At 36.5% G+C, this 22,576-nt stretch overlaps 1 protein-coding gene across 3 annotated transcripts in view; it reads left to right on the top strand.

The window, feature by feature from the left end:
- Window positions 1-20,441, top strand: part of Smarcad1 (SWI/SNF-related, matrix-associated actin-dependent regulator of chromatin, subfamily a, containing DEAD/H box 1) — a 66,942-nt gene extending 46,501 nt beyond the window's left edge. For 2 of the 3 annotated variants that reach the window (XM_027430211.2, XM_027430212.2), the window contains exons 11-24: window positions 954-1,044; window positions 3,634-3,733; window positions 4,594-4,653; window positions 4,752-4,827; window positions 6,810-6,945; window positions 7,828-7,965; window positions 10,368-10,463; window positions 10,569-10,686; window positions 11,025-11,146; window positions 12,312-12,500; window positions 13,091-13,209; window positions 14,238-14,420; window positions 15,656-15,765; window positions 18,723-20,441. In XM_027430211.2, coding sequence (XP_027286012.1) covers window positions 954-1,044; window positions 3,634-3,733; window positions 4,594-4,653; window positions 4,752-4,827; window positions 6,810-6,945; window positions 7,828-7,965; window positions 10,368-10,463; window positions 10,569-10,686; window positions 11,025-11,146; window positions 12,312-12,500; window positions 13,091-13,209; window positions 14,238-14,420; window positions 15,656-15,765; window positions 18,723-18,784 — 1,600 coding nt within the window. In that variant the 3' untranslated portion in view covers window positions 18,785-20,441. The remainder of the gene's footprint in view (window positions 1-953; window positions 1,045-3,633; window positions 3,734-4,593; window positions 4,654-4,751; window positions 4,828-6,809; window positions 6,946-7,827; window positions 7,966-10,367; window positions 10,464-10,568; window positions 10,687-11,024; window positions 11,147-12,311; window positions 12,501-13,090; window positions 13,210-14,237; window positions 14,421-15,655; window positions 15,766-18,722) is intronic. The other variant, XM_027430213.2, reaches the window with a different exon arrangement.
- The last annotated feature ends 2,135 nt before the right edge of the window (window positions 20,442-22,576 follow it).

The following is a 22,576-nucleotide window of genomic DNA, read 5'->3' as shown; positions in this document are numbered from 1 at the left end:
CTACTGAATATGAGAATAGGCTTTGGATTGAGTGACTTGCCAAATTAAAATATGAGACTTTACATTTTGTAGTTGTATAGCCCCAGATTCCAGAATCTCATTTATTTTCATCTAAAAAAAAAAAAAAAAACTGTAACAGTAGCTAATTTATAGCATTCTTAAAAAGTTACTAAAGTGACATCTGAAAAATGAATTGTGTTCTTTATATAGTAGATTTCAGTAAAATGGCTGTTAATAATTTTAGCATTTTAACATTAAGGAAATGTTGCTTTCATCCATTATAACTCTGTAATATAAGCAAAGTTGTTCTTAGGGATTAAATTGTTTATGCATTTCCAAGTTAAAAAGTTAAAACACTTGCATTTTATTTTGGTAGTCATCAACACTTAACAAATTTATATATGTAAATATATGCATATGTGCTTTATGTTACTCTACAACTACACAAAGCCATTATTAAGTAACCTAACAAAGGAACAAATTTTGTTAGTGGATTTAGTTCTAAAACTTTTATTCTTTAGTGTGCTAAAAGTCTAGTCAATATATTCTAATCTACTTTTGTAGAACAGATGTGACTTTAATATACTATCATAGTTAATATTCTGATCATTTATGGAATTCAGTAACTTGGTGATATTATGATGTGAGCAAATACAGAAATGTTTTATATTATTTGTACTGCCAAAGGAAATAAATGTCAAACTTTGAGTACATTTTTGAGATTTTAAAAATTGTTATGTATTATGTTCTAGATGTACTTTCTTAAAATGTACATAGCTTGTAAGAGTCAGGTTAAAAGGTAAGGCTCATCTAGATAGTTCTGGGTATTTTTTGTGTGTATAACCAAAATATCAAAATTATATATTATAGAAAATTTCTATATTAGTATAGAAAATTAGCAAATTACTATTAGCAAAAATAAAAATCTGTAATATTTGTTGTTTCTTTGTCAGTTTATCACTCAAGCCCTATCAGAAGGTTGGTTTGAATTGGCTGGCCCTGGTGCATAAACATGGACTTAATGGAATCTTGGCAGATGAAATGGTGAGTTTATACTATTAATAGAATTTTTAATTCAACATGTCATTAAAAGATATGTTGTCATTTGAAACATGGCATCATCTCTTGGAGTTGTTTGCTTTCTTGTGGTTTTTGTTGTTCTTTGGTTGGCTGGTTGTTTTTGTGGCGCTAGCTATCAAACCCAGGGCATGCTAGGCAAGCATCCTACCATTGAGCTACATCCCTAGTCCTCCATTGGACATTACAGTTTTTGCTGCTCTTATTTCAGTATCTTACACTTTCTCTTATCTTTCTTTGTTTTTATTGCTTTAGTTTTAAACCTCACTCCTCCACAACTGAAAGAAGTTTATCTTTCTGGTTATTATTTTATATCAAAGTAAATATTGTATGGCAATATCAACAAAATCATTTCAGTATCATTTTAATTTTATTAAATGTCTCTCTGAGTCATTTTTCCCCAAATTACAATTGGTTTTTGGGATAAGCTCATGAAGTTTGTTATAACCATTAGTTTAGGTATTGTCATATATGAACTTAACTGTTAATCTGATGTGTCCTCCACCTTCCTTCAGCTGTACTTGTAAAAAAGCATTTGTTGAACATGAGTTATATGCTGGCTATGTTGCCCCAGTACATGGGAGACAAAGGGTGGAGGATTTCAAGTTTGAGGGCAGCCTGGCTCACATGCAAACCCTACCACAAAAAGTAAAGCAAACAAAGAAAAGGTTGGGTCCAGTGAATAAGCATTGGATACATTAAATCACGTTGTCTACTGGAGTCTAAAAAATGGACAAACATAATACTGCTATTTCTGCATATTTAAACTGTCACTCTATACTTACTAAAGATGCTATTATTCAGTGTAAAAGTAAGTAATGTCTGAGGCATTTCAAACTTACAAAAATCAGTTGTAAAGAGCATGGCAGTTGTATAAATGAACTTGGGAATCAGACCTGGGCTTTGGATGCCAGCCTTGCCTTTCATGGACCATCAGATGACATAATCTTTCAGAACTAATATTAATAAAAGTATATAGTTTTTATACCCAGATTATATTTGCTATCAAAAAGCCAGGTGGTGTTGGCACACATCTTTAATCCCAGCACTCAGGAAACAGGCAGGCGATCTCTGTGAATTCGAAACCAGCCTGGTCTACAGAGTGAGTGCCAGGAGAGGCTTCAAAGTTACACAGAGAAACCCTGTCTTGAAAAATCGGAAAAAATAAATATATAAAAAGAATATGTGAAGTTAATTTTGTTATCTATAAAGCACAAATTTGTAAGTTGCATTAAATTTAAGTTTGCCAGAACAAAAATACCATGATCATACCATATAAGTTTGTTTCCCATAGAAGACCAAGATGTAGGTGGTAGCAGGCTTGGCTTCTTTTAATAAAGGCCTCTCCTCTTTTCTTGCAAGCAATGACATTGTTTCTGTGTCCTCAGATTTCATTGCCTTTTTGTGCCAATCCCTGAGGTCTCTATCTTCTTAAAAGGACATCAGTTTGAGTGGATTAGGACACCACCTTCAAGACTGCATTTACCTTAAATCTCTTCCTTATGGTCAGTCCTCTAAATACCGTTATCATTGCATGTTAGGACACCAGCATATGTATTTTGAGGAAAGAATACGTTGAGTTCATAACAATGAGTTGGTGCTACTTAGATCTCTTGAAGTGCTTGTTCACGGACCTTTTGTGTTGTGCCTTGTTTTTTTGTTTTTGTTTTTTTTTGTTTTTTGTTTTTTGTTTTTTCAAGACAGGGTTTCTCTGTGGCTTTGTAACTAGCTCTTGTAGACCAGGCTGGTCTCAAACTCACATAGATCAGCCTGCCTCTGCCTCTGCCTCCCAAGTGCTAGGACTAAAGGCCTGGCTTGTTTTTGTTTTGAAGTAGGGATTCATACTATTTCCCAAGCCAGTCTGGAACTTTCTGTACTATAGCCCAAGATGTTTGTTCTTAAACTGGCCTAGATCAGCCTGCCTCAGCCTCCCATGTGGCTGAGGTTACAGAGGTGATCCACCAAGCCCAGCTCTATACCTCAGTTCTGAAACCTGTCATTAGAGGCTGACCTCAGGCTACACTGTATACAGTTCATTCTGTCTGGCTCATTCAATACACCTGATGCTACTGGGGTTCATCTGCTACTATTTTATCAGTTTGTTTTCTTTTTTAATTGCCATGTAACATGGTCTTCTTATCTGTCCTTAAGAGTGCAATTGCATAATAATAGAGTTAGGTATATGTTTTGATCTAGTTATGAAATATAGTTCTCAGTCCACCTAGGTCACAGTAAGTTTTGTGCCTATAATAAGCAGAATTAGTCTTCTTCTAATACAATGCAAAATTCTTTCCTATTAAATGTGTGTCGTGTATAAACTAACTGCTAAGATTCATTATCTATGCTGCTCATTGAAATAAATTATAGAATCATTTGTGGAGATTTTACTCAGTTCATTTGAGGGCTATGAACTTTGTTGGAATTCCGAGAAGTGGATTATGGGAAATGGAAAAATCAATCCTGCCCAGAAATGCTCCTTTTTCTTTGTTACTTTAACTTACTTATTTCCATTCATTTTAAAGTTTCATATATTATCTTTTAAACTTTTAATTTTAGGGCCTGGGAAAAACCATTCAAGCCATTGCATTCCTGGCATACCTTTTTCAGGAGGGTAATAAAGGGCCTCATTTGATTGTTGTTCCAGCCTCGACCATAGGTTTGTAATACTGGGGACAACTCTTTGTGTTTTTCATGATGTCTTGTATTGGTGTGCATATGTGGTGACGAATATCAATTTTTTTGGCCTGTTTTCTCTGTTTTGTAAACGTCTCTGTGTGTGAGATAGAGAGGGTGGAGTGGGGAGGAAGGATGAGGGTGAGTGAGTTTGGGTTCATTGACAGTGGTTTCAAGGAATTTGACGTGGTCATTTATTTTGATTTCATAATACTTAGAAAGTATTTTTGTAGAATCAGCGGAGCTGGGTGTGATGGCACACACCTGTAATTTTAAGTGCTTGGAAGGCAGAGTCAGGAGAACTAGGGTTCAAAGTCATCTTCATATGTATATTGAGTTTGAGGTCAGCCTGGGCTACAGTCTGTGTGAAGAAAAATATAGCCAAATGCAGAAAGTATACAAAAAATATGGTGTAATTTTAGGAAGTAGGAGTTGAGAAGAGGTCTTACTATACTGTCTATCCATGCTTCCATGAACTCTTGGAGTTGGGTAATCCTCCTGGCTCAGTTCCTGGGTAGTTGGTATTACTACCCTACCCAACTTTAAAATAAATATTTGAATCTAAAAGTATGTCATTTCATTCCTGCTTAAATCATTCATCTATTCTTTCTGAATTAATTCAATGTACAAGTTGGGGTGAGAGAGTTTTTTTGCATTTAAGTATACAGTAAAAACTGTCTCTGAGCTGGGTTTTCACTTAAATGAGGTTGTGTTCTGTTCCTTTCCTCTGACCTTGATGCCACTTCAGATCATGAGGGGTGATATTCATAGTGCTGATTTCAAAACAAAACTGACTTAATAAACCTATAATAGCAGATTCAAATAATCTCTTGTGTTTTGTAGATAACTGGCTAAGAGAAGTTAACTTATGGTGCCCCACATTAAATGTGCTCTGTTACTATGGTAAGTCATTTGATTTTCATCATAAAGTTCTTCAAAATTAAAACAGATAATGAAACACAATTGATACAATCAAAGTATGCTTCATTTTTGAATTCTAGGCTCTCAAGAAGAACGTAAACAAATTAGATTCAACATCCATAATAAATATGAAGATTACAATGTAATTGTTACAACGTGAGTAATAAGAAAATTTGGGAGGAGGTGGAGAGAATTTGTATAGTTCTCCTTTTCTTAAAATTTCATTTATTTATTTATTTATTTGTTTGTTTATTTGTTTATCTTTAGGTAGGGTCTCATTATATAGTCCTGGCTGGACTAGAACTCTGTAGATCAAGTCCTGCCTCTGCCCCCCAAGTACTGAGATTAAAGGCATGTGCTACCATGCTCAGCTAGAAAAATATCTTGTAATAGTAATGTCTAGGTTAGTTTATGCTGGGACTGTGCAACTGAAGTGATAGGGTGATTTATGCTCACAAAGAAGGTATTTACACAACTTATTGTGTAAAGCTTTTTTTGTGTGTGTTTTTGTTTTGTTTTGCTAGTTGGCTAAAAATGGGGGTAAGATTTTTGTTCATTTAATTGAAAACATAGCAAAACTCAGTTAAGCTTAAGTTAAAATTTGAGGTTCCACACCAGTAGTTTATTTTTCTAACTTGCAAATAAGTGTTGATAATAAATATAATGAAGTCTCCTGCTCCCAGTGAAAAGTCTGAATTAGGCCAGACTAAGGATGATAACTACATTATTTCTCTTTGTTTCCTTCTGTTTTTTTTTGTTGTTGTTGTTGTTGTTGTTTTTGTTTTTTGTTTTGTTTTTTTGTTTTTGTTGTTGTTGTTTTTTTTGAGTTGGGGGGTTCTCTTTAGGTGGCTGGTCTCAAGTTCATTTAGCTGCTGAGTATTTCCTTGACCTCTGGATCCTTTTGCTTGCTCCCTGCAGTAGCTGAGATGTCAGGCTAGCACCACACCCAGTTTCAATATATCTTTAAATAATCACTGTGTGGTTGGAATTATTGTGTGTGAATGCATGGTGGAAAGCTTGATGTTTTTATAACACATTTAAATTATTATTACTGCCACCTTCTATAGGAGTCCATTAGAAAGAATTTGTCCAAAATTTCAGTTTTTTTTTTAAGGATTTAAGATATTTCATGTATGAGCATATGTGCCTAAGTGTGTCTATACGCACCACTTGCCTCTAGTTGCCAGCAGAAGCCAAAAGAGGGTTTCAGATCTCCTGAATCTGTAGTTACATGCAACTATGAGCTGCCAGGTTAGATGCTAAGAATGGAAACCAGGTCCTCTGTTCAAGACCAAGAAGTGTTCTTAACTGCTGAGGCATCTCTGCAACCCCCTTTAAAAAGATTTGTCATTTTTGTCTTAAGTATCCAGAACCCATATATAGTCTTGAACTCTTGGGTGTTAACCAGTAGTTCTTTGAACTACTCTTCTGTTTCACCTTTTGTTGTATTCTGCTTCTTAGAAAAACTTATGGGGCAGAGTATACAGCAGTGCTAGATTATTTCTTTTTTTGGTTTTTCGAGACAAGGTTTCTCTATGGCTTTGGAGGCTGTCCTGGAACTAGCTCTTGTAGATCAGGCTGGTCTCAGAACTTACAGAGATCTGCTTAAGCGCCTCTGCCTCCCGAGTGCTGGGATTAAAGGCGTGCACCACCACCGCCCGGCAAGTGTGGCTTGAATCCACGACCCTAAGATTAAGAGTCTCATGCTGTACCGACTGAGCTAGCTGGGCGATTATTTCTAAGTTATTCTGAAAGTGACTGCTTCCCAAGTGTGTCAGTTGTCGAATATTGTAACATTTAAATTTCCTTTTGGTTAATATTGCATACTTTGATTACATGTATGTAAATATTCATAAAAATAAGCAATATTTGACATCCTGACTGTTTAGTGTTGTCTTGTTAGAGCTATTCAAAATGTCAAAAGAAAATAATTCAGAGACCAGTGAGACAGTTTAATGGATAGGCAATTATCCCTGTACCAGGCAACCTGAGGAAGGAAAGAACATGACCTCTACACCTATCCCTTTGGAGTCACACGTGTACTTATATAACAAACAATAAATAGATGTAATTAAATAAATTTTTAAGAAAAAACTCCTAAATGGTGTAATGTGAAGTAATTTTTTTTTTGACAATAGATATAATTGTGCAATCAGCAGTTCTGATGATAGAAGTCTCTTTCGACGGTTGAAACTGAATTATGCAATTTTTGATGAAGGCCACATGCTGAAGAATATGGGCTCTATCCGTTACCAGCACTTAATGACAATTAATGTAAGTGTGCTTAATAAATAGTTATGATAAAATTGACTTTTCCCAATGTAGCTCGTGCCCACACACACGGGGAGGGCGGGGATGAGTTAGTTTTATATTAAGGAGCCAGCATGCTTTCTCTTTAAGGGTCTTTACTTCTTGGTGGGCCCTGGGGCCACTGTCATGGTTTTTTTTCTTTCATGAGTAATTCTTTAAAAATTAAAAAGAAACATGAAGACAGAATTTCATGCCCAGTCCCACAGCCATTTAGTCCCAAATAAACACATAGAGGTTTATATTAATTATAAAGTTTTTGGCCAATGGCTCAGGCTTCTTACAGGCTAGTTCTCTCTTAATTGTTAATCCATTTCTATTAAACTATATATTGCCACGAGGCATGTTACTTCTTTGACAGCTACATGGAGTCTCTCTGGTGAATCTCTGCCTTTCTTCTTCCCAGAGTTTTCCTAGTCTGGTAGTCCCACCTGTGCTTCCTGCCTGGCTAATAAGAGAAACATATATTCATAGCATACAGAAGGACATCGCCCATCAGAAATACTCTTAGTACTATGTTGCACAGGAGCTTCAATTTTGACAGGATATATATATATATATATATATATATATATATATATATTACAGTTTATCTTTTATCACTTCATAGAAGTTATTTCAGGATGCAAGTTACTACTTTCAAAACGTGACCAGCAGTTTCACATTCTGCCTGAAGTATATTAGATGATAATAACTGACATCAATATCTCAACTTTTCTTCTATCACAGAATGTAAAACTCTTAATGATGATTATAATTTTTTAATAGCCTTTATTGGACAAGGTAGACAAGAAGGGAGCGAGAGGCACTTAAAGAAAATTAATCTATGTTTTGTCTTCATTTTCTCAGGCAAATAACCGTCTATTGCTCACGGGTACACCTGTGCAGAATAATCTGTTAGAGCTCATGTCATTATTGAATTTTGTTATGCCACACATGTTTAGTAGTAGTACAAGTGAAATCCGGAGGATGTTTTCTTCTAAAACAGTAAGTATGCATGCATGTTTTCCCCAAATGTATAGCTGTTGGTCTAGGCTCTTCACTCATTTCATCTCTTACTGTTTTCGTGGTACATGCTCTATCAAGTGAGATTAAGTGCTTGGTATACCTATATGTGAACATATCAGTCACAGTATGGAGAAAAATAATGATCAATTCTATTATCAGTATTCAGGAGTTTTGACTTTTTTGAGCTGAGTAATAGTTTCAAATTGGTTGAAGAGCTCAGATATCTTGCATTATAGGCATATTTCCTTTTTAAATATGTGCTTTATTTGGCTTCCATTAATTTTAATACCTTATACAATTATCATTATCAAAATACCATTATCAAAACAAAACTTGTATAATACTATCAACTAAAAGACAAAGTTTGGAAACTAGTACTTAATACCTAAATTAGAAAGATTGCCCATCTTGGAGAGGATGAATGGGCTTTCCAAAGCTAGAACCTAGGGCTTGGTCTTAGAATTTAGGATTTTCAGATACCCAAGGATTTCCTGTCTGCATAGTCACTTTCTTGGGAAGCCAGATGCTTCTGGGAGTAGAGTGTAGAGGTCTTACCCAGAAGGGACTATTAACCCAGTGACTTCCTGACTTCCCTTTAGATCTACCATGTAGAGTCTGATGAGAGAGAAAATAGTGTGTTCTCAGACTCATCATTTATTTCATAAGGATCGCTCATGGTCTATGACTCAGAAACTATAATTATTGTTACATTTTAGAGGACAATATGAACATTCAAAGATGCCCAGGCTTTATGCAACAAGCTCCATTTTACTGCTTCATCCCATGGCTCTTGTTCTCTACCTGCTGCAGTGGAAAGAGAGTTGACTGCACTCAAGGGGTTCCAGTTCTCTTCTTTGAGCTGAGGGACCTTATCTAAGCAGTCTCTTTCTTGAGCATTTTACTTGAGGCTTGAGAACATCCACCCCTGAGATCCTTAAGATGGCCTTCACCTTTGATTTTCCTATTTGCCCACATGAGCAATGTGCATGTGTACATTCGGGCAAGAGGTTGACATGCGATACCTTCCTCTTTTGTTCTCCACCTTATTGTTTTACTATTATTAATTTATTATTTGATAATTTCATATATAATTATAATGCATTCTGGTTGTGTTCATCCCCCACCCCTCTCTTAACTTCTTCCTACTTCCATCTGCTACCCTCTTCTAGCCAAGTGCCAATCCCACTTGGCAAGCCACTGGGCTTAAATCACATCTATCATCTATTTGAGCATAGGTAACTCACCAGTGGCTATACCTTGAATACAATGATTTTGATTTTCCTAGCATATCTGACTACTGTTAAGTCCTCTGGACCAGGCCAGGCCTAATGATCCCTGCTCCCATCTGTGATTAAGTGTTTAGCAATTCTGTCTCATGCATTCCCCTAGTCAGTCTCCATTGCTGTGCCACGGCCAGGCTCTACCCATAGGACAGCATTTCATGGCTCTCTTTCCCATCATCTGATTCTTATACTCTTTTCTGTTCCTTCTTCCAGGGTGGCCTGTCAGCCTTACAAAGGGTGATGTGAATGCCTTGTTTAAAGCTGTGCACTTGTTTAAGGCTGAGGACCATACTAATCTGCTGTCCACTGGGATGTACACTAACCATTGCTAGGTTTCTAGGGCTCTGTGAGCTTGTCTGTTCTTTAAACCTGTCTCATCTCTGGACCACTGATTCAAGTGCCCATCAGCACTTGGTACCTCTCCACTGAACTGAAACACTATTTCTGTTAGACTTGATTTGTATTTTTTCTTAAAAGATATCTGTGGATTGTTCTACTGTCCATATCTGTCTTTTTGGTCTTTACTGATTAATTGCTCCCACTTGATGTGCAACTATAGAAATAGACTAGGAGATTTTATGAACTATTCTTCTAGTTCATAAAAGCTCTAGTTTATGGGTACTGTCCCTGTTTTTAATTTCTGTGATTTGTATCAAATTATTGACATTGGGGAAGACCTCTTTTTACAAAAAAGGTTGTTGCCCCCCCTCCTCATTCTCTCTTTAAACATGAGTACACATTTTTAATCCATGTGATTTATTCAGTCAGTGACTGAATTAGATGGTTGGGTTCTAAAGACCAGCTAGTCTGATTCAGGTTTATTACTTCAGTAAAATACATGATAATATAATGGGAATCCTCAAAATGTATATGGAGCTTCAAATACATTACAACTCAGAATTTAAAAGGAACTTTCTGGGCCCAGACAATAGCTTGGTGTAAAGAACCTACCTGTCATCCAAGGCCATGAGTTAGACGGTCAGATGTGCATTTCTATCTGTGAATCGAGGGTCTGCAGATTATGCATATTGTAAAATGAGATTGTTGGGATGATTTAAAGACATGACTTCTAAAGGGTTGGATTTTTATTTTGCTTAGAAACCAGCAGATGAACAGAGCATATACGAAAAGGAGAGAATAGCACATGCAAAGCAAATCATAAAGCCGTTTATTCTCAGAAGAGTGAAAGAGGAGGTAATTCTTTATCTCAGTGTTTTGGGTTACAGTTTTTTTTTTTCTTAAGAATTGTTATTAGAAAAAAAATCTTAGAAAAATCATGAAGTGATTTTCCTTTCCAAGGTTCTCAAGCAACTGCCTCCTAAGAAGGATCAGATTGAGCTGTGTGCAATGTCAGAGAAGCAGGAGCAGCTCTACTGGGGCCTTTTCAACAGATTGAAAAAGTCCATTAACAACTTGGGTAACATTTGACTTCACAGCTTATGGAAAAGAATGATCTTAGACTAGGGCATGTGATAATTAGGGGTTGTTGTTTTTGAAAAGTTAGCTGGGTTTTGAAGAATTTTTGTTTTCAAGACAGGGTTTCTCTGGGTAGCTCTGGCTGTCCTAGGACTTGCTCTATAGATCAGGTTGGTCTTGAACTCACAAATATCTCCCTCCTTCCTGACTGCTGGGGTTAACAGCATCCACCACCACCACTGCCTGGCTTGGAATGTATTTTTAAGTCTTAAAAATTAAGGTAGACTTTAGTAAAATAGCTCTCTATTACTTTTTTAATGTATACTCTCTGGACCACAGAAAAAAACACAGAAATGTGCAATGTCATGATGCAATTGAGAAAAATGGCCAATCACCCTTTATTACATCGCCAGTATTATACACCTGAAAAGCTGAAGGAGATGTCTCAGCTAATGCTGAAGGTAAGGGCTTATGCTATACTTCCACTGAGCTTTGCTAACACTGGGAAATATTTAGGATAATCTTATGATGAAAGTCAGGCTGCTTTAACATTGGGCATATTAATCTTTGAACCACTGCAGGTCTCGCGCATGTACCCAAACTCTTCATCATCTATTCTGTAGCCCTATCCTGAAATACATTTTATAGGCAAAGATATCTGAGGGACAAAAGAGAAAGGACAGATAATTAGGCCTAGCATCAGCAAACTGGGCCAGTAACTCTTCTTTTGTTGGAACACAAACATGGCCATTTATCTGTGTTGTTTTCTTAGGGTTTCTCACTGTAGAATAGAGCTGAGTAAAAGTATAGTACACAACACTCTCTACCTACCAAGCGAAAAATTCTAGTATTTACCAGCTGCCCCCGACCTTTCATGCTAATTTCTCAGCTAGACTTTCATAATACACATTTTTAAGTTAAAAAAAAAAAAAAAAAAACTAAACTGAAAGATCCCTCAGATTTGTTCCTGGCTAATGTGACAGGTTTCCCGTTTATTTTCTCCAGTTTGTTTTTCCTTTGTTGTATTGTTAGTTTAGTCTTTATTTTTGACTCATTCTTTCTTAGCTCCTTTTTGTAGATAAATCTATATTGAATGCAACGAATTGTCCTAATTATTTTAAACTTATGGAGAATTTTAAACACAAAAATACAAAGAATTCCTATAATGGACCCTCTGGCCATGATACTGTGATATGTTTTTAGTTAGCATTCATAATGCTACTATTCTTGTTTCCTGTAAGCCCCTAGATAACTTTGCCAAGATTATTTTGAATTTTCTGTTCAATTTTTAATTCCAAATTATGAATAATTATTTACATGGTAAGGGCAAAAAGGGTGCTTTTATATGTTAGTAATGACTGTCTCAATAAGAACTGTTCAAACAAAATAGGAGAGGATGTTTTTCCTCTGTGTTTGAACATGCTCTCTCTATAAAAGTTAAGAAATCTCCCTTTCTTTGTGATACTCCAAGTTAATACTCATTTCTAATCTTTAATCTGTTGAACTAAAATATTGGCTGGCTTGAGTATTTATTCAAATGTGAAATGTTTTTATTAAATTAGTCTTGTCATATTATGAATTGATTATTATTATTATCTTGGTGTGTGTGTGTTTCATTTTAAAAAGGAACCTACACATTGTGAGGCTAACCCCGACCTGATCTTTGAAGACATGGAAGTTATGACAGACTTTGAACTACATGTACTTTGTAAACAGTATCGACACATTAATAATTACCAGTTAGACATGGATTTGATTTTAGACTCTGGGAAATTCCGAGCCTTAGGATGCATCTTGTCGGAATTGAAACAGAAGGTATTTACAAGGATAACTGTCTCTTTGTATCTGCCCAATTGAATTTCTGAAAAAGAAAGTATCAGAAGAATGACTTGGGCTTTGTTTTTGTCCTAGTCAGTTCTATCTCCTAAAGATTAGTCTATGTATAATAGGTTCTTCTTTTTGTAGAACTTCAAAAAAAAATCATTATTTTGAAGGTAACAGATTTTGTCAAATGGTACTGCAATTTGTATGTAATAGCTTGGATTTTCAATGTTAATTTCCAAGTAGTGATTATGTAGCTTATCTCATTGAGTGATGCTGTTGTATTATGAAAAGGATTAATCTACTGCATTTAACTTAAAAAAACTGAGAGTTAAACTTCTGAAGTTCAAAAGTTAAGGTAATTTATCCATATATAAGGTAAAATAAATTTATCCTTGGTAACATTATTTGATTTTTTTTCCTTTAAAAAGATTTATGAATACTAAATAATTTTATCATGGGGAATATTCTGCAAAGTTGCCAAAAGGCTCTTTAAAGGCACTCCTTATTTTGTAGACCTCAAGGCTTTGGGTGGTGTAATGGTTTTACTTTCCTGTTTCTAATCCATAAATGTATTTCCACAGGGTGATAGAGTTGTATTATTCAGCCAGTTCACCATGATGCTGGATATATTAGAGGTTCTTTTAAAACATCATCAACATAGGTACCTCCGATTAGATGGAAAGACTCAGATATCAGAAAGGTTGGTATTAGCTGCCAGACCTCACTCATTTGTGTATCTGCTAGCATCGTAAATGTAGGGAACATTTCATAGAAATTTCTTGTTTTAAATCTTAGGCTATGTTATTTCAAATTATTACTTGGGGTGTGGGTGGTGGCTCTTGTTTTCCTTTAATATATTTTCTTTTGGTTTTGCAATTGTATACAGATATAATCTTAAGTATTATATGTATGGTTTTCATTATTTCCCCTTTTATATCATTTTTATTTTGCAGTGTTAGGGATTAAATCCAGGACTTTTTGTATGCTAGGCAAGTACTCTGTAACCAAGACATAGCCCCAGTCCTGAGTTTTTCTCTTTTAAAAATAACTATTCACTTTTAAGGCATCTTACTGTTTAACCAACATTGTTTTAAGGTCAGATTTTTCATATTTTGAAGGTTAATTAAACTTTAAAAGAAAAAGTTCTTTTTCGACAGGAGCATCTAACATTTGAGACCAGCCTAGGGTACTTAATGAAACAGCCCCTGTGCCCACCCCTGCCAAAAAGAAATCAAACCCCAAGATCAGTTCTTACAGGTTTTTTTAAAAAATGAAGAAAATAGAATAAATTTTCTAATCGGTTTAAGTGGCATTTGTATCCTGGTTTATTTTTATCAGCTAGGGTGATCTCTTCTCCCCTCCCCATATTAGTGTTAAGGATCAAAGTCATGACAAACAAATCCTAAGATACAATTAGATCGTGCAGTTAATCCAGTATATTGGTATCTACTGGTAATAGCTGTCAGATTGCTGAGAAAGTTAGAGTAGATAAGTATTATTTACCTAAATCCAAAGTACTCAAAAAATATAGTAGTACTTCAAAAATTAATTAAATGGAATAGTTGGATTGAATTGAGAGGGTCCTTCAGACATAGGAGAGAAGAAAGTATGTATAATGGGACAAGCATGTATGTATAGCTCCTAGGTTTACTTTCCATGTGAAGTGATTGTTTTCAGTTTTACATATTTTCACTTAGTGAAATTGAACCTAATCCATTTGTCTTACAGGATTCATCTAATCGATGAGTTTAATACAGATATGGATATCTTTATATTTCTCTTGTCAACGAAAGCTGGTGGATTAGGAATAAATCTGACTTCAGCAAATGTTGTTATACTTCATGACATTGATTGCAATCCATACAATGACAAACAAGCAGAAGACAGGTGCCATAGAGTTGGTCAGACTAAGTAAGTATTGTCAGTTAAAATTTAGTTTTCATCAAGTACTGGCTTGATTCATACAGATTACTAAAGAAGGTGTGCTGGATAACCCTGCCTTTAGGTTTAGTTTTTACAGCAAAGTAGAGCTGCTATTTTTTCTATCAGCATACATTGATGCTATCTATTAAGTACTATACTATGTACTCACTCACTTTCTAGTAATTAAATTAGCCTCCTACCTCTAATAGTTCTACAGTTATGAGATGTGTATTATCAGTAGTGGTAGTTCATACCTGTAACTGCATCACTTGAGAGGCTAAATCAGATTGCTACAAGGTTCAGGCCAGCCAGCCTGACCCTACAAAAGAGCAAGTTCTAGGTCAGCCTGGGCTCCAAAGAGACCTGCCTACAAACAGGAAAAATAATGTATGCTAAGATAATCATGCTTGTCTACAAATGCTCTTCTACCAAACTCTATCTCCAGTTCCATTGAGGTTTTATCAGTAATTTTCAAAGTACACATATTTTTCTGTTTTCTTCAATCAGTAGGAAAGGATGAATGTCTGAACATTTTAGTACTTCTAAATGTCAGTCTCAAGTAGTTTGAATAAAAGAGGTTAATTATGAATCTTTGTTAGTCACTGTTCTTTCTATTGCTGTGAAGAGACACCATGACTGAGGCAACTCTTACAAAGGAAAGCATTTAAAAGCATTAAACTTGCTTACAGTTTCAGAGGCTTAGTCCATTGTCATGATGGTGGGGAACATAGCAGTAGGCATGCTGCACATGGTGCTGGAGCAGTAGTTGAAAGTTCTATGTAGGCAGAGAGACACTGGCCTACTGTGGGTCTTTGAAATCCCAAACCCACCCCTGTGACACACTTCCTCCAACAAGGCCACACCCCTTCTAATCCTTTCAAATAGTGACACTCCCTTCTGGTGACTAAGCATTCAAATATATGAGCATATAGGGGACATTCTTATTCTAACCACCAGAGTCATTTACTTTTCTTACTGTTCATTTGTTTGTTTGTTTTTCAAGACAGGGTTTTTCTGTGTAGCTTTGGAACCTGTCCTGGAACTCATTCTGTAGACCAGGCTGGCCTCAAACTTAGATCCGGCTGCCTTTGCCTCCTGAGTGCTAGAATTAAAGGTGTGAACCACCACTGCCTAGTCTTTTCTTCTTATTATTCTTGAACTACTAGAAATAGGTATCTAAATGATTTTAGTGACCTGTGGACATGTCATGTGTTTATTTTTAGAGAAGTATTAGTTATTAAATTAATAAGCCAAGGAACCATTGAAGAGTCCATGCTAAAAATTAACCAACAGAAGTTGAAACTAGAGCAAGATATGACCACAGTAGATGAAGGTAAGCTGTTTTTAAGTAGAAATGCTGATATTTATTAAAGTATAGGTTACTAGAGTTCTTAACTATTGTTTATGGTTTGTAGGAAAAGATATGCATACTTATGTCAACTGCAACAGTAACTAAGATTTTTTTTTTTGCCAGAATTGATAAAAACACCTTGATTTTTTAAAACATCTGTTTTTTCCATATCATATAATGGACACCATAATATCCTCCAAATAAAATCAAGTTTAGATCTATACCTTCATTCACAATTTTATGATATGTTCAATAAATGAGTAGTACTATCAACTCAAAAGGTTGAAAGCATATTTTATAGTGCAAGTAACTTTAAGAGCCCTAATACTTACATAATTTTATTTTTAGTAGTAAATGTTTGTCAAAATAGGGTACAATAAAATACACTTAGCCAGGCAGTGGTGGTGCATGCTTTTAATACCAGCACTCGGGAGGCAGAGGCAGGCAGACCTCTGTGAGTTCGAGGCCAGTCTGGTCTTCAAAGAGAGTTCCAGGACAGTCTCCAAAAATTACAGAGAAACCCTGCCTGGAAATAAATAAATAAATAAATACAATTAAAATTTTTAATGTCATTTTTCAAATCAGATTACTTGGGCCTTAGAATCTTCAAGTACATGATTCCTTTCTAAGCCACTGCTGGAAAAGATCATTTTAAGTTTTATAAGTTTAAATGTTTTATTTATGTGTATAATTTGAAGCAAGTGGTATTTTCACATAATTTGAAACTCAAGAGGTAGAAATGGGGCTGGAAAGGGGCTGGAAAGGTGGCTCAGTCATTTGAGTGCTTCTTTTTTTTTTTTTTTTTTTTTTTTTCTTTCTTTCTTTCTTTTGGTTTTTCAAGGCAGGGTTTCTCTGTGGCTTTGGAGACTGTCCTGGAACTAGCTCTTGTAGACCAGGCTGGCCTCAAACTCAAAGACATCCACCTGCCTCTCGGGCAGCTCGTAGCCCTCCTCCAGTCTTCCCATTGTTCTGAGAAAGGTATTCACCTGTTCTTTGTTGGTGCTTGCAGGGGGTACTTTATTTTTTTTGTCTAGTAGAGCTAAGGATACAATGTTATCTTTTTTTTTTTTTTTTTAACTTTCAACTGTAATAAGTTTATCTTTAGCTGTCTCCTGCTTTCATTTTTAAAAAGAAGTGATATTGGGGTAGATTATGTGTATTCCTTTCTTTCTCTCCCATGGAATTCTTTTGCCCTGTGAATGAAGGAATGAGTGTGGGCATCAATAGTCTCACTGAAGCCTCTGGGAAGTTAGCATGGTTAAAGCATGACTCCTTCACTCCTTCCGTTCAGTCTGCTTAGATTCTGTTCGTCCAGAGCTGGCCCCGGGCTCAGGTTCTGCAGCTGCATATAACACCTGGCAACTTAGCAGTGTGGAATGCACATTTCCAAATTCTCTATTAGCCTTACCTGCTTAGAAACTCTGTATTCTAAGTCAGCAAGCTTTCTGCTGTGTATTAACTGGAGAACCAACTGCTGCTTTACCATAAAAATTGTAGGATGCTTTCTTAAAGTAACTGGTTAATTAACTTTTGAACTTTTATTACAGAAATTTTGATATAAACATGTTGAAAATGTGGTATGAAGGAAAGCTCACTGACTAACAGCTGTGTTGGGTGCAGTGTGTGTTTACGGTCTCTCCTCCAGCACCAGTATGAAGTCAGTTACAAGCATGGCAGTTCACACTCAGATTTTAGATAAATATTTTCTGAGTTGTTGCAAACAAGTGATTTTCAGATATGATCACCTTTCCTGCTCAGATTTCTCCCAGCTGTCCTTTTTTTAAATTATTTTTTAAATTTATTTCTTTGAATTACTTTATTATTTTATGTGCATTGGTGTTTGGTTTGTGTGAGGGTGTCAGATCCCCTGGAACTGGAGTTACAGGCAGTTGTGAGCTGCATGTGGATGTTAGAAATTGAACCTGGGTCCTCTGGAAGAGCAACCAGTACTCTTTTTGATTTTTTGAGACAGGGTTCCTCTGTGGCTTTGGAGGCTCTCCTGGAACTAGCTCTTGTAGAGCAGAGATCCGCCTGCCCCTGCCTCCTGAGTGCTGGGATTAAAGGTGTGTGCCACCACCCAGCCCCAGCTGTCCTCTTAATGTGTTTTTTAAAATGTGGTTTATTTATTTTGTTACAAGTGTGTGGGTATTTTGCCTTCATGTGTGCTGCATTTGTGCAGCTTACACCGAGGCCATCAGATCTTCTGGAACTGTAGTTGTAGATGGTTGCAAGTCATCATGTGGGTGCTTGGTATTGAACCCAGGTCCTTTGGAAGAGCAGCAGTGCTCTTAAATGCTGAGCCATCTCTCTCCAGCACCCTCGTAATATTTATGGTTACTTTCTTTTGAAATTAGGGTCCTACTAAAATTCATGCTTTAGTTTTTATTTTGTTCTGTCTGTAGGATCTTTACACTGAAAAGATTCTTCTTTACTCTTGGCTTTCCTGGGGTTTCTTTAGTGTGGTACCAGTTAGTTTAGGACAAGTGCTGACTTGGTGCTGTGGACCTGTTTTCAAGTCTGTTGAATAAGCTTGGGGGAAGGGGATCTGGGAACTCCTTAGGGTTTGTCCAGTGTTCTGTGTGCTGTGTATTTGTGTCTTTTACCAGAGAATACAGCAGGTGAGAATGCTCTTGTCGTTTTGATTGTGTCTCAGGTCTTTGTGTGAGAAGTGATTCATTGTGCTTTATTTCAGCTGTGTAACTCAAAAAGCCATTTGTGCAGTTTATGGCTGCACACATCAGAAATATTTGTAACTTTACAGCTATGCCATTGCCGGTAACTAAGAAATTAATAACTCGGTTGCATATGTTAAGGCAGGTTTTTAATGAGATGACACTGAAACAAACTGGGAATGAGTTATAGGTGGGAAGAGAAAAAGTTGAGAGATAATATGCCCAGATACTTCTGCATAACGTTTCACATCATTTTCTGACCTGCAGCTGATGAAGGAAGTATGCCAGCAGATATAGCCACATTACTAAAAACGTCGATGGGCCTGTGAAAGGAGAACTCTGGAATTCCTGATTGATGAGGAAATATCAACTTGGTGCACTCAAGGACATTCACTCACAGTGACCATGGGGTTTATGAGCATTTGTAACTTTTTATAATTTCATGTTGCATTTCTCATAGTATGGACAACTTTTTGCCACTAACTGGATTCTCCAGATATTCACATCCTGAAGATGTTGAATAACCATTTTACAAAGCAGTTTTCTGAATGGGGATTAGTTGGTGATTGTTTGTAACAAATATGCTAATGCTTTAGAAATGTCAGTATTTTTGTAATTATTTCTACCTCCAAATATATATAAATATATATATTGTCTTTCACTGGATAATGTGTGTAGATTTACATGTGCCTTATTTGACAATGCTTATGTCTTGCTTTTGCCTGTCTCATTTGACATTTTTATTATGTTAAAGAATGCAGCAGTATAGGTTGTTTAGCCTTCATTTTATTGCTATTTGAAGCAGATGTTCACCAATGTCAGTAAGAACTCATCCTGAATCAAAAGGTGGCATTCCATCTACTAACATCCCCAGGTCCTCTTTCTCCTTCTGTTAAAACACATTTGTTTGGCTAGGCACTAAGTTGTTTTCCAGTGAGTAGTAACTTAAGCCTTTCTCCTGCTCTGTGGCTCAATTCCTTCTTTCATTTGCTTACTGCACTTCTGTGCTCATTAACTCTGCTTACTCGTGTGTATAACCATCAGCTTCATCTCCCGCTTTTGCTTCTCTTAACTGTTGCCCAGTCACTTCTGCTCCAGTTCTCTCCCATATTTCCTACTGCCACACACAGATCAGCAAATGCTGGTGACATTTTTCTAGGCAAGAAGAACTTAAAGTTACTTCACTTCAAAAGAGACTGGATGTGACTTCATACTAAGGCAGCATTAGGTACTGCATGGAAATAGGTCATTAACTTTAAATTCTTATCAAAATATAATTTACCAGTTCCCAGGATTTCCAATACAAGACCACCTGAAGAGAAGCCATTGTTCAATTCCAGTTCAATGTAGATGACAAAGTGAAATTTAGAAGTAAAATTGTCTGTTATTTCAGTCTTTATTAACTAACTATTCCTTTAAATTTTGCCTGTCAGTCTATATTGCTGTTTTTACTATACACAAGATTCTTTGTACAACTTGTGAGCTTTATGTGTTATGTTTTTATTATGTAAATATCATTATAAATAAACTTATTTATAAATGAGAGATTTGTTAATTATTGGAGCTCATACTTTTTAAGACATCCTGACTGCAAAGGTGCTAGGCAAGCTGTTAGAAGGTTGATGTCATCATACAGTGCTTTGGTTTTAGGTATCCAAGACTCTGAACTTTTGACTCAATAGATATAATCTTGATACTATATGAATATATCAGATATATATCAGCACTACAGGGCTTCCAGGAATCTGCAGGTGTCAATGCTACCTCCTCCTGATCACAGTACCCAGGCCATTTAGCAAGTGTTGGGAAACGTACCTCTTAAAGCCACAGTGAATTTTTCTTAACTTTTCTGTATGAATGTATCTCCCACGGTAGGCTTTTTTGTTGTGTTGTTATATCCATATTTCTTCTTATGAAATGTAGTTGGATTCTCCCTGTAATATTCTATTATGTCTCGGGTTTAATAAAAGTATTTGTGATCATTAAGTTGTATTTCACACCATTTGTAATAGTTTCTAACCCTCTTTCAATCCTTCCTCATAGATGTAGATAATATTGAGCAGAAATGGGATCATCTTGTGTTCAAGATACAGCTTGGCAATAAATTGGGATTTGTTACTTATAATGACTCCTCACTTGTCCCTGCATCGGGCTGATGCCATTAAACATCACAGCCCATTCTTAACAGAAAACATACAAAAAGCTCTAAGTTGTTTATACCACAACCAATTGAGGGACATGCTTTGTTTGTTCGTTTTTTGTTGTTTTTCTAGACAAGAGTTTCTCTGTGTAGCCCTGCCTGTCCTGGAACTCACTATTGACCAGGCTGAGTTTGCCTCTCCCTCTGGAGTGCTGGGATTAAAGGTGTGTGCCCCCAATGACCAGTATGAAGTAGGTTTTATTTTATTTCCTTAGTACAAGTCACACATGGATAATAAGGATGCCTTATGGGTCTAGGACAGGTAACCCTTGCCAATAGGAGTTACAGAGTGAAGATGTAGATGATCTACCTTCAGTGGAAGTGCTGTATTCATTACTTCTAAATTTTATTTCCGTTCAAGACTGGCTTTAGTGGAATGAAATGTGGAGGCAAATGCCTATACATGTAAGAGGCGCTACCACCTTCATTAAAAGCATTGTTTGAATAGTTCCTTAAGGATTTTTTCCTGTAGACTGTTGTTTCAATCACGTGATGTCTACCTATGCAATGCAATTTTTTATTCTATTAGCAGCTACTGTTAACAAAATTTTATCCAAAAGGTCAAGGTCCTTAGGAAATGCATTTAATGTATGGTAACATACAAGGTTTTTGACCCCACCCCCAAGGTCAAATCAGAACACTGTTCTAAGAAAAGAGCACACCTAGCTAAATAAGTTAAATAAGAGCACACCTAGCTGGACATGTATTTCCTTTCTCCTTCCGTTCTGCCTTCCGCCCTCTCTTTATCTCGGTCTTTCTCTATCCCTCCCTCTCTCCCTCCTCCCCCTTCCCCTCTCCCTCTCTCCTCTGAACTTCATATAGAACGTAAAAACCACCTGCTTTATTAGTATTTCCATGTATTCTATGACATACCAAGTAAATAATATTTATGATGCCAAAATGTGAAGCAAAAGTCTGCATTTGAACAATATAGTTTAAAATAGGAATCGTGTCATGACAACTAAGAAACAGGATTGCAATGAGTTTAAAGGCAGTTTGGCCTAGATAGTACATTCTAGCCAGCCTTGAGATATTGAATGAGACCCTGTTTCAAAACAATACAAAATAAACAGTTGTCAGGGATAATTTAAATATTGCTAATTAGAAGATTCGTTTAATAAAATCAATTGAACTTTGTTTAATGAAACGTATTGTGTGTGAGTGCGCATGACACATTGCTTGAGGGAGGTCTGAGGGCAATTGGGAGAAGTCAGTCTTTTGCTTCCATTATGTGGGTGTCTGGGATTGATCTCTGGTCTTCAGGTTTGACCAGAAATGCCTTTATCCCTGGAGCTATCTCACTGGCCAACAGGATTGTGTTAAAGAATTGCTTTCCACTCTTTGTCTCTTTGCTTCCCACTGTGAAGTAAATAAACAGTTACTTTGTTACACACTGCCCACCATGATACTTCTCCACAGATTCAGCCCAATGAATCCAGCCAACCACCTGGCTGAAGTGTGTGAGATCGAGCCACATAAGCTGTTCCTTCCTTGTAAGCTATTTGTATCTGTCACAGTTTGTCAGTGATAAAAAGCTAACACAGAGTTTTGGATTTTTTCTCAAAGACTCATGTTCATAGCAACACTAAGGAGCAGTCTGATACACTCCTGTCCCCACACCTACAGATTCCCTAGTTTCAACATCTGGTCTCCTATTGGCCACAGTTTGCTTTACAGTTGACTTTCGGTGTTCTGCATTCTGAGTCAATTTATAAATGTAAGGACATGTACCTGTCACTTCGGACATCATCCCACAGAATAGTTGACTACTCCAGGCTGCCCATCTGCCACCACCAATCTTGCCCATGTCACCACTGACCTGGGCAGCTTCTCTTCTGCTGTCCTAATCATTTGGCTTTCCCAGCCTTATCTGTAGTTGGATTCTTTTTGTTTGGCTATGTAATGGCTTGACCATGTTCTG

The sequence above is a fragment of the Cricetulus griseus genome, chromosome 8 (genome assembly GCF_003668045.3).
Source record: "Cricetulus griseus strain 17A/GY chromosome 8, alternate assembly CriGri-PICRH-1.0, whole genome shotgun sequence".
Classification (NCBI taxonomy): domain Eukaryota; kingdom Metazoa; phylum Chordata; class Mammalia; order Rodentia; family Cricetidae; genus Cricetulus; species Cricetulus griseus.
Note: the sequence above shows the minus strand (reverse complement) of the source record. Positions and strands in the feature narration are given on the sequence as shown.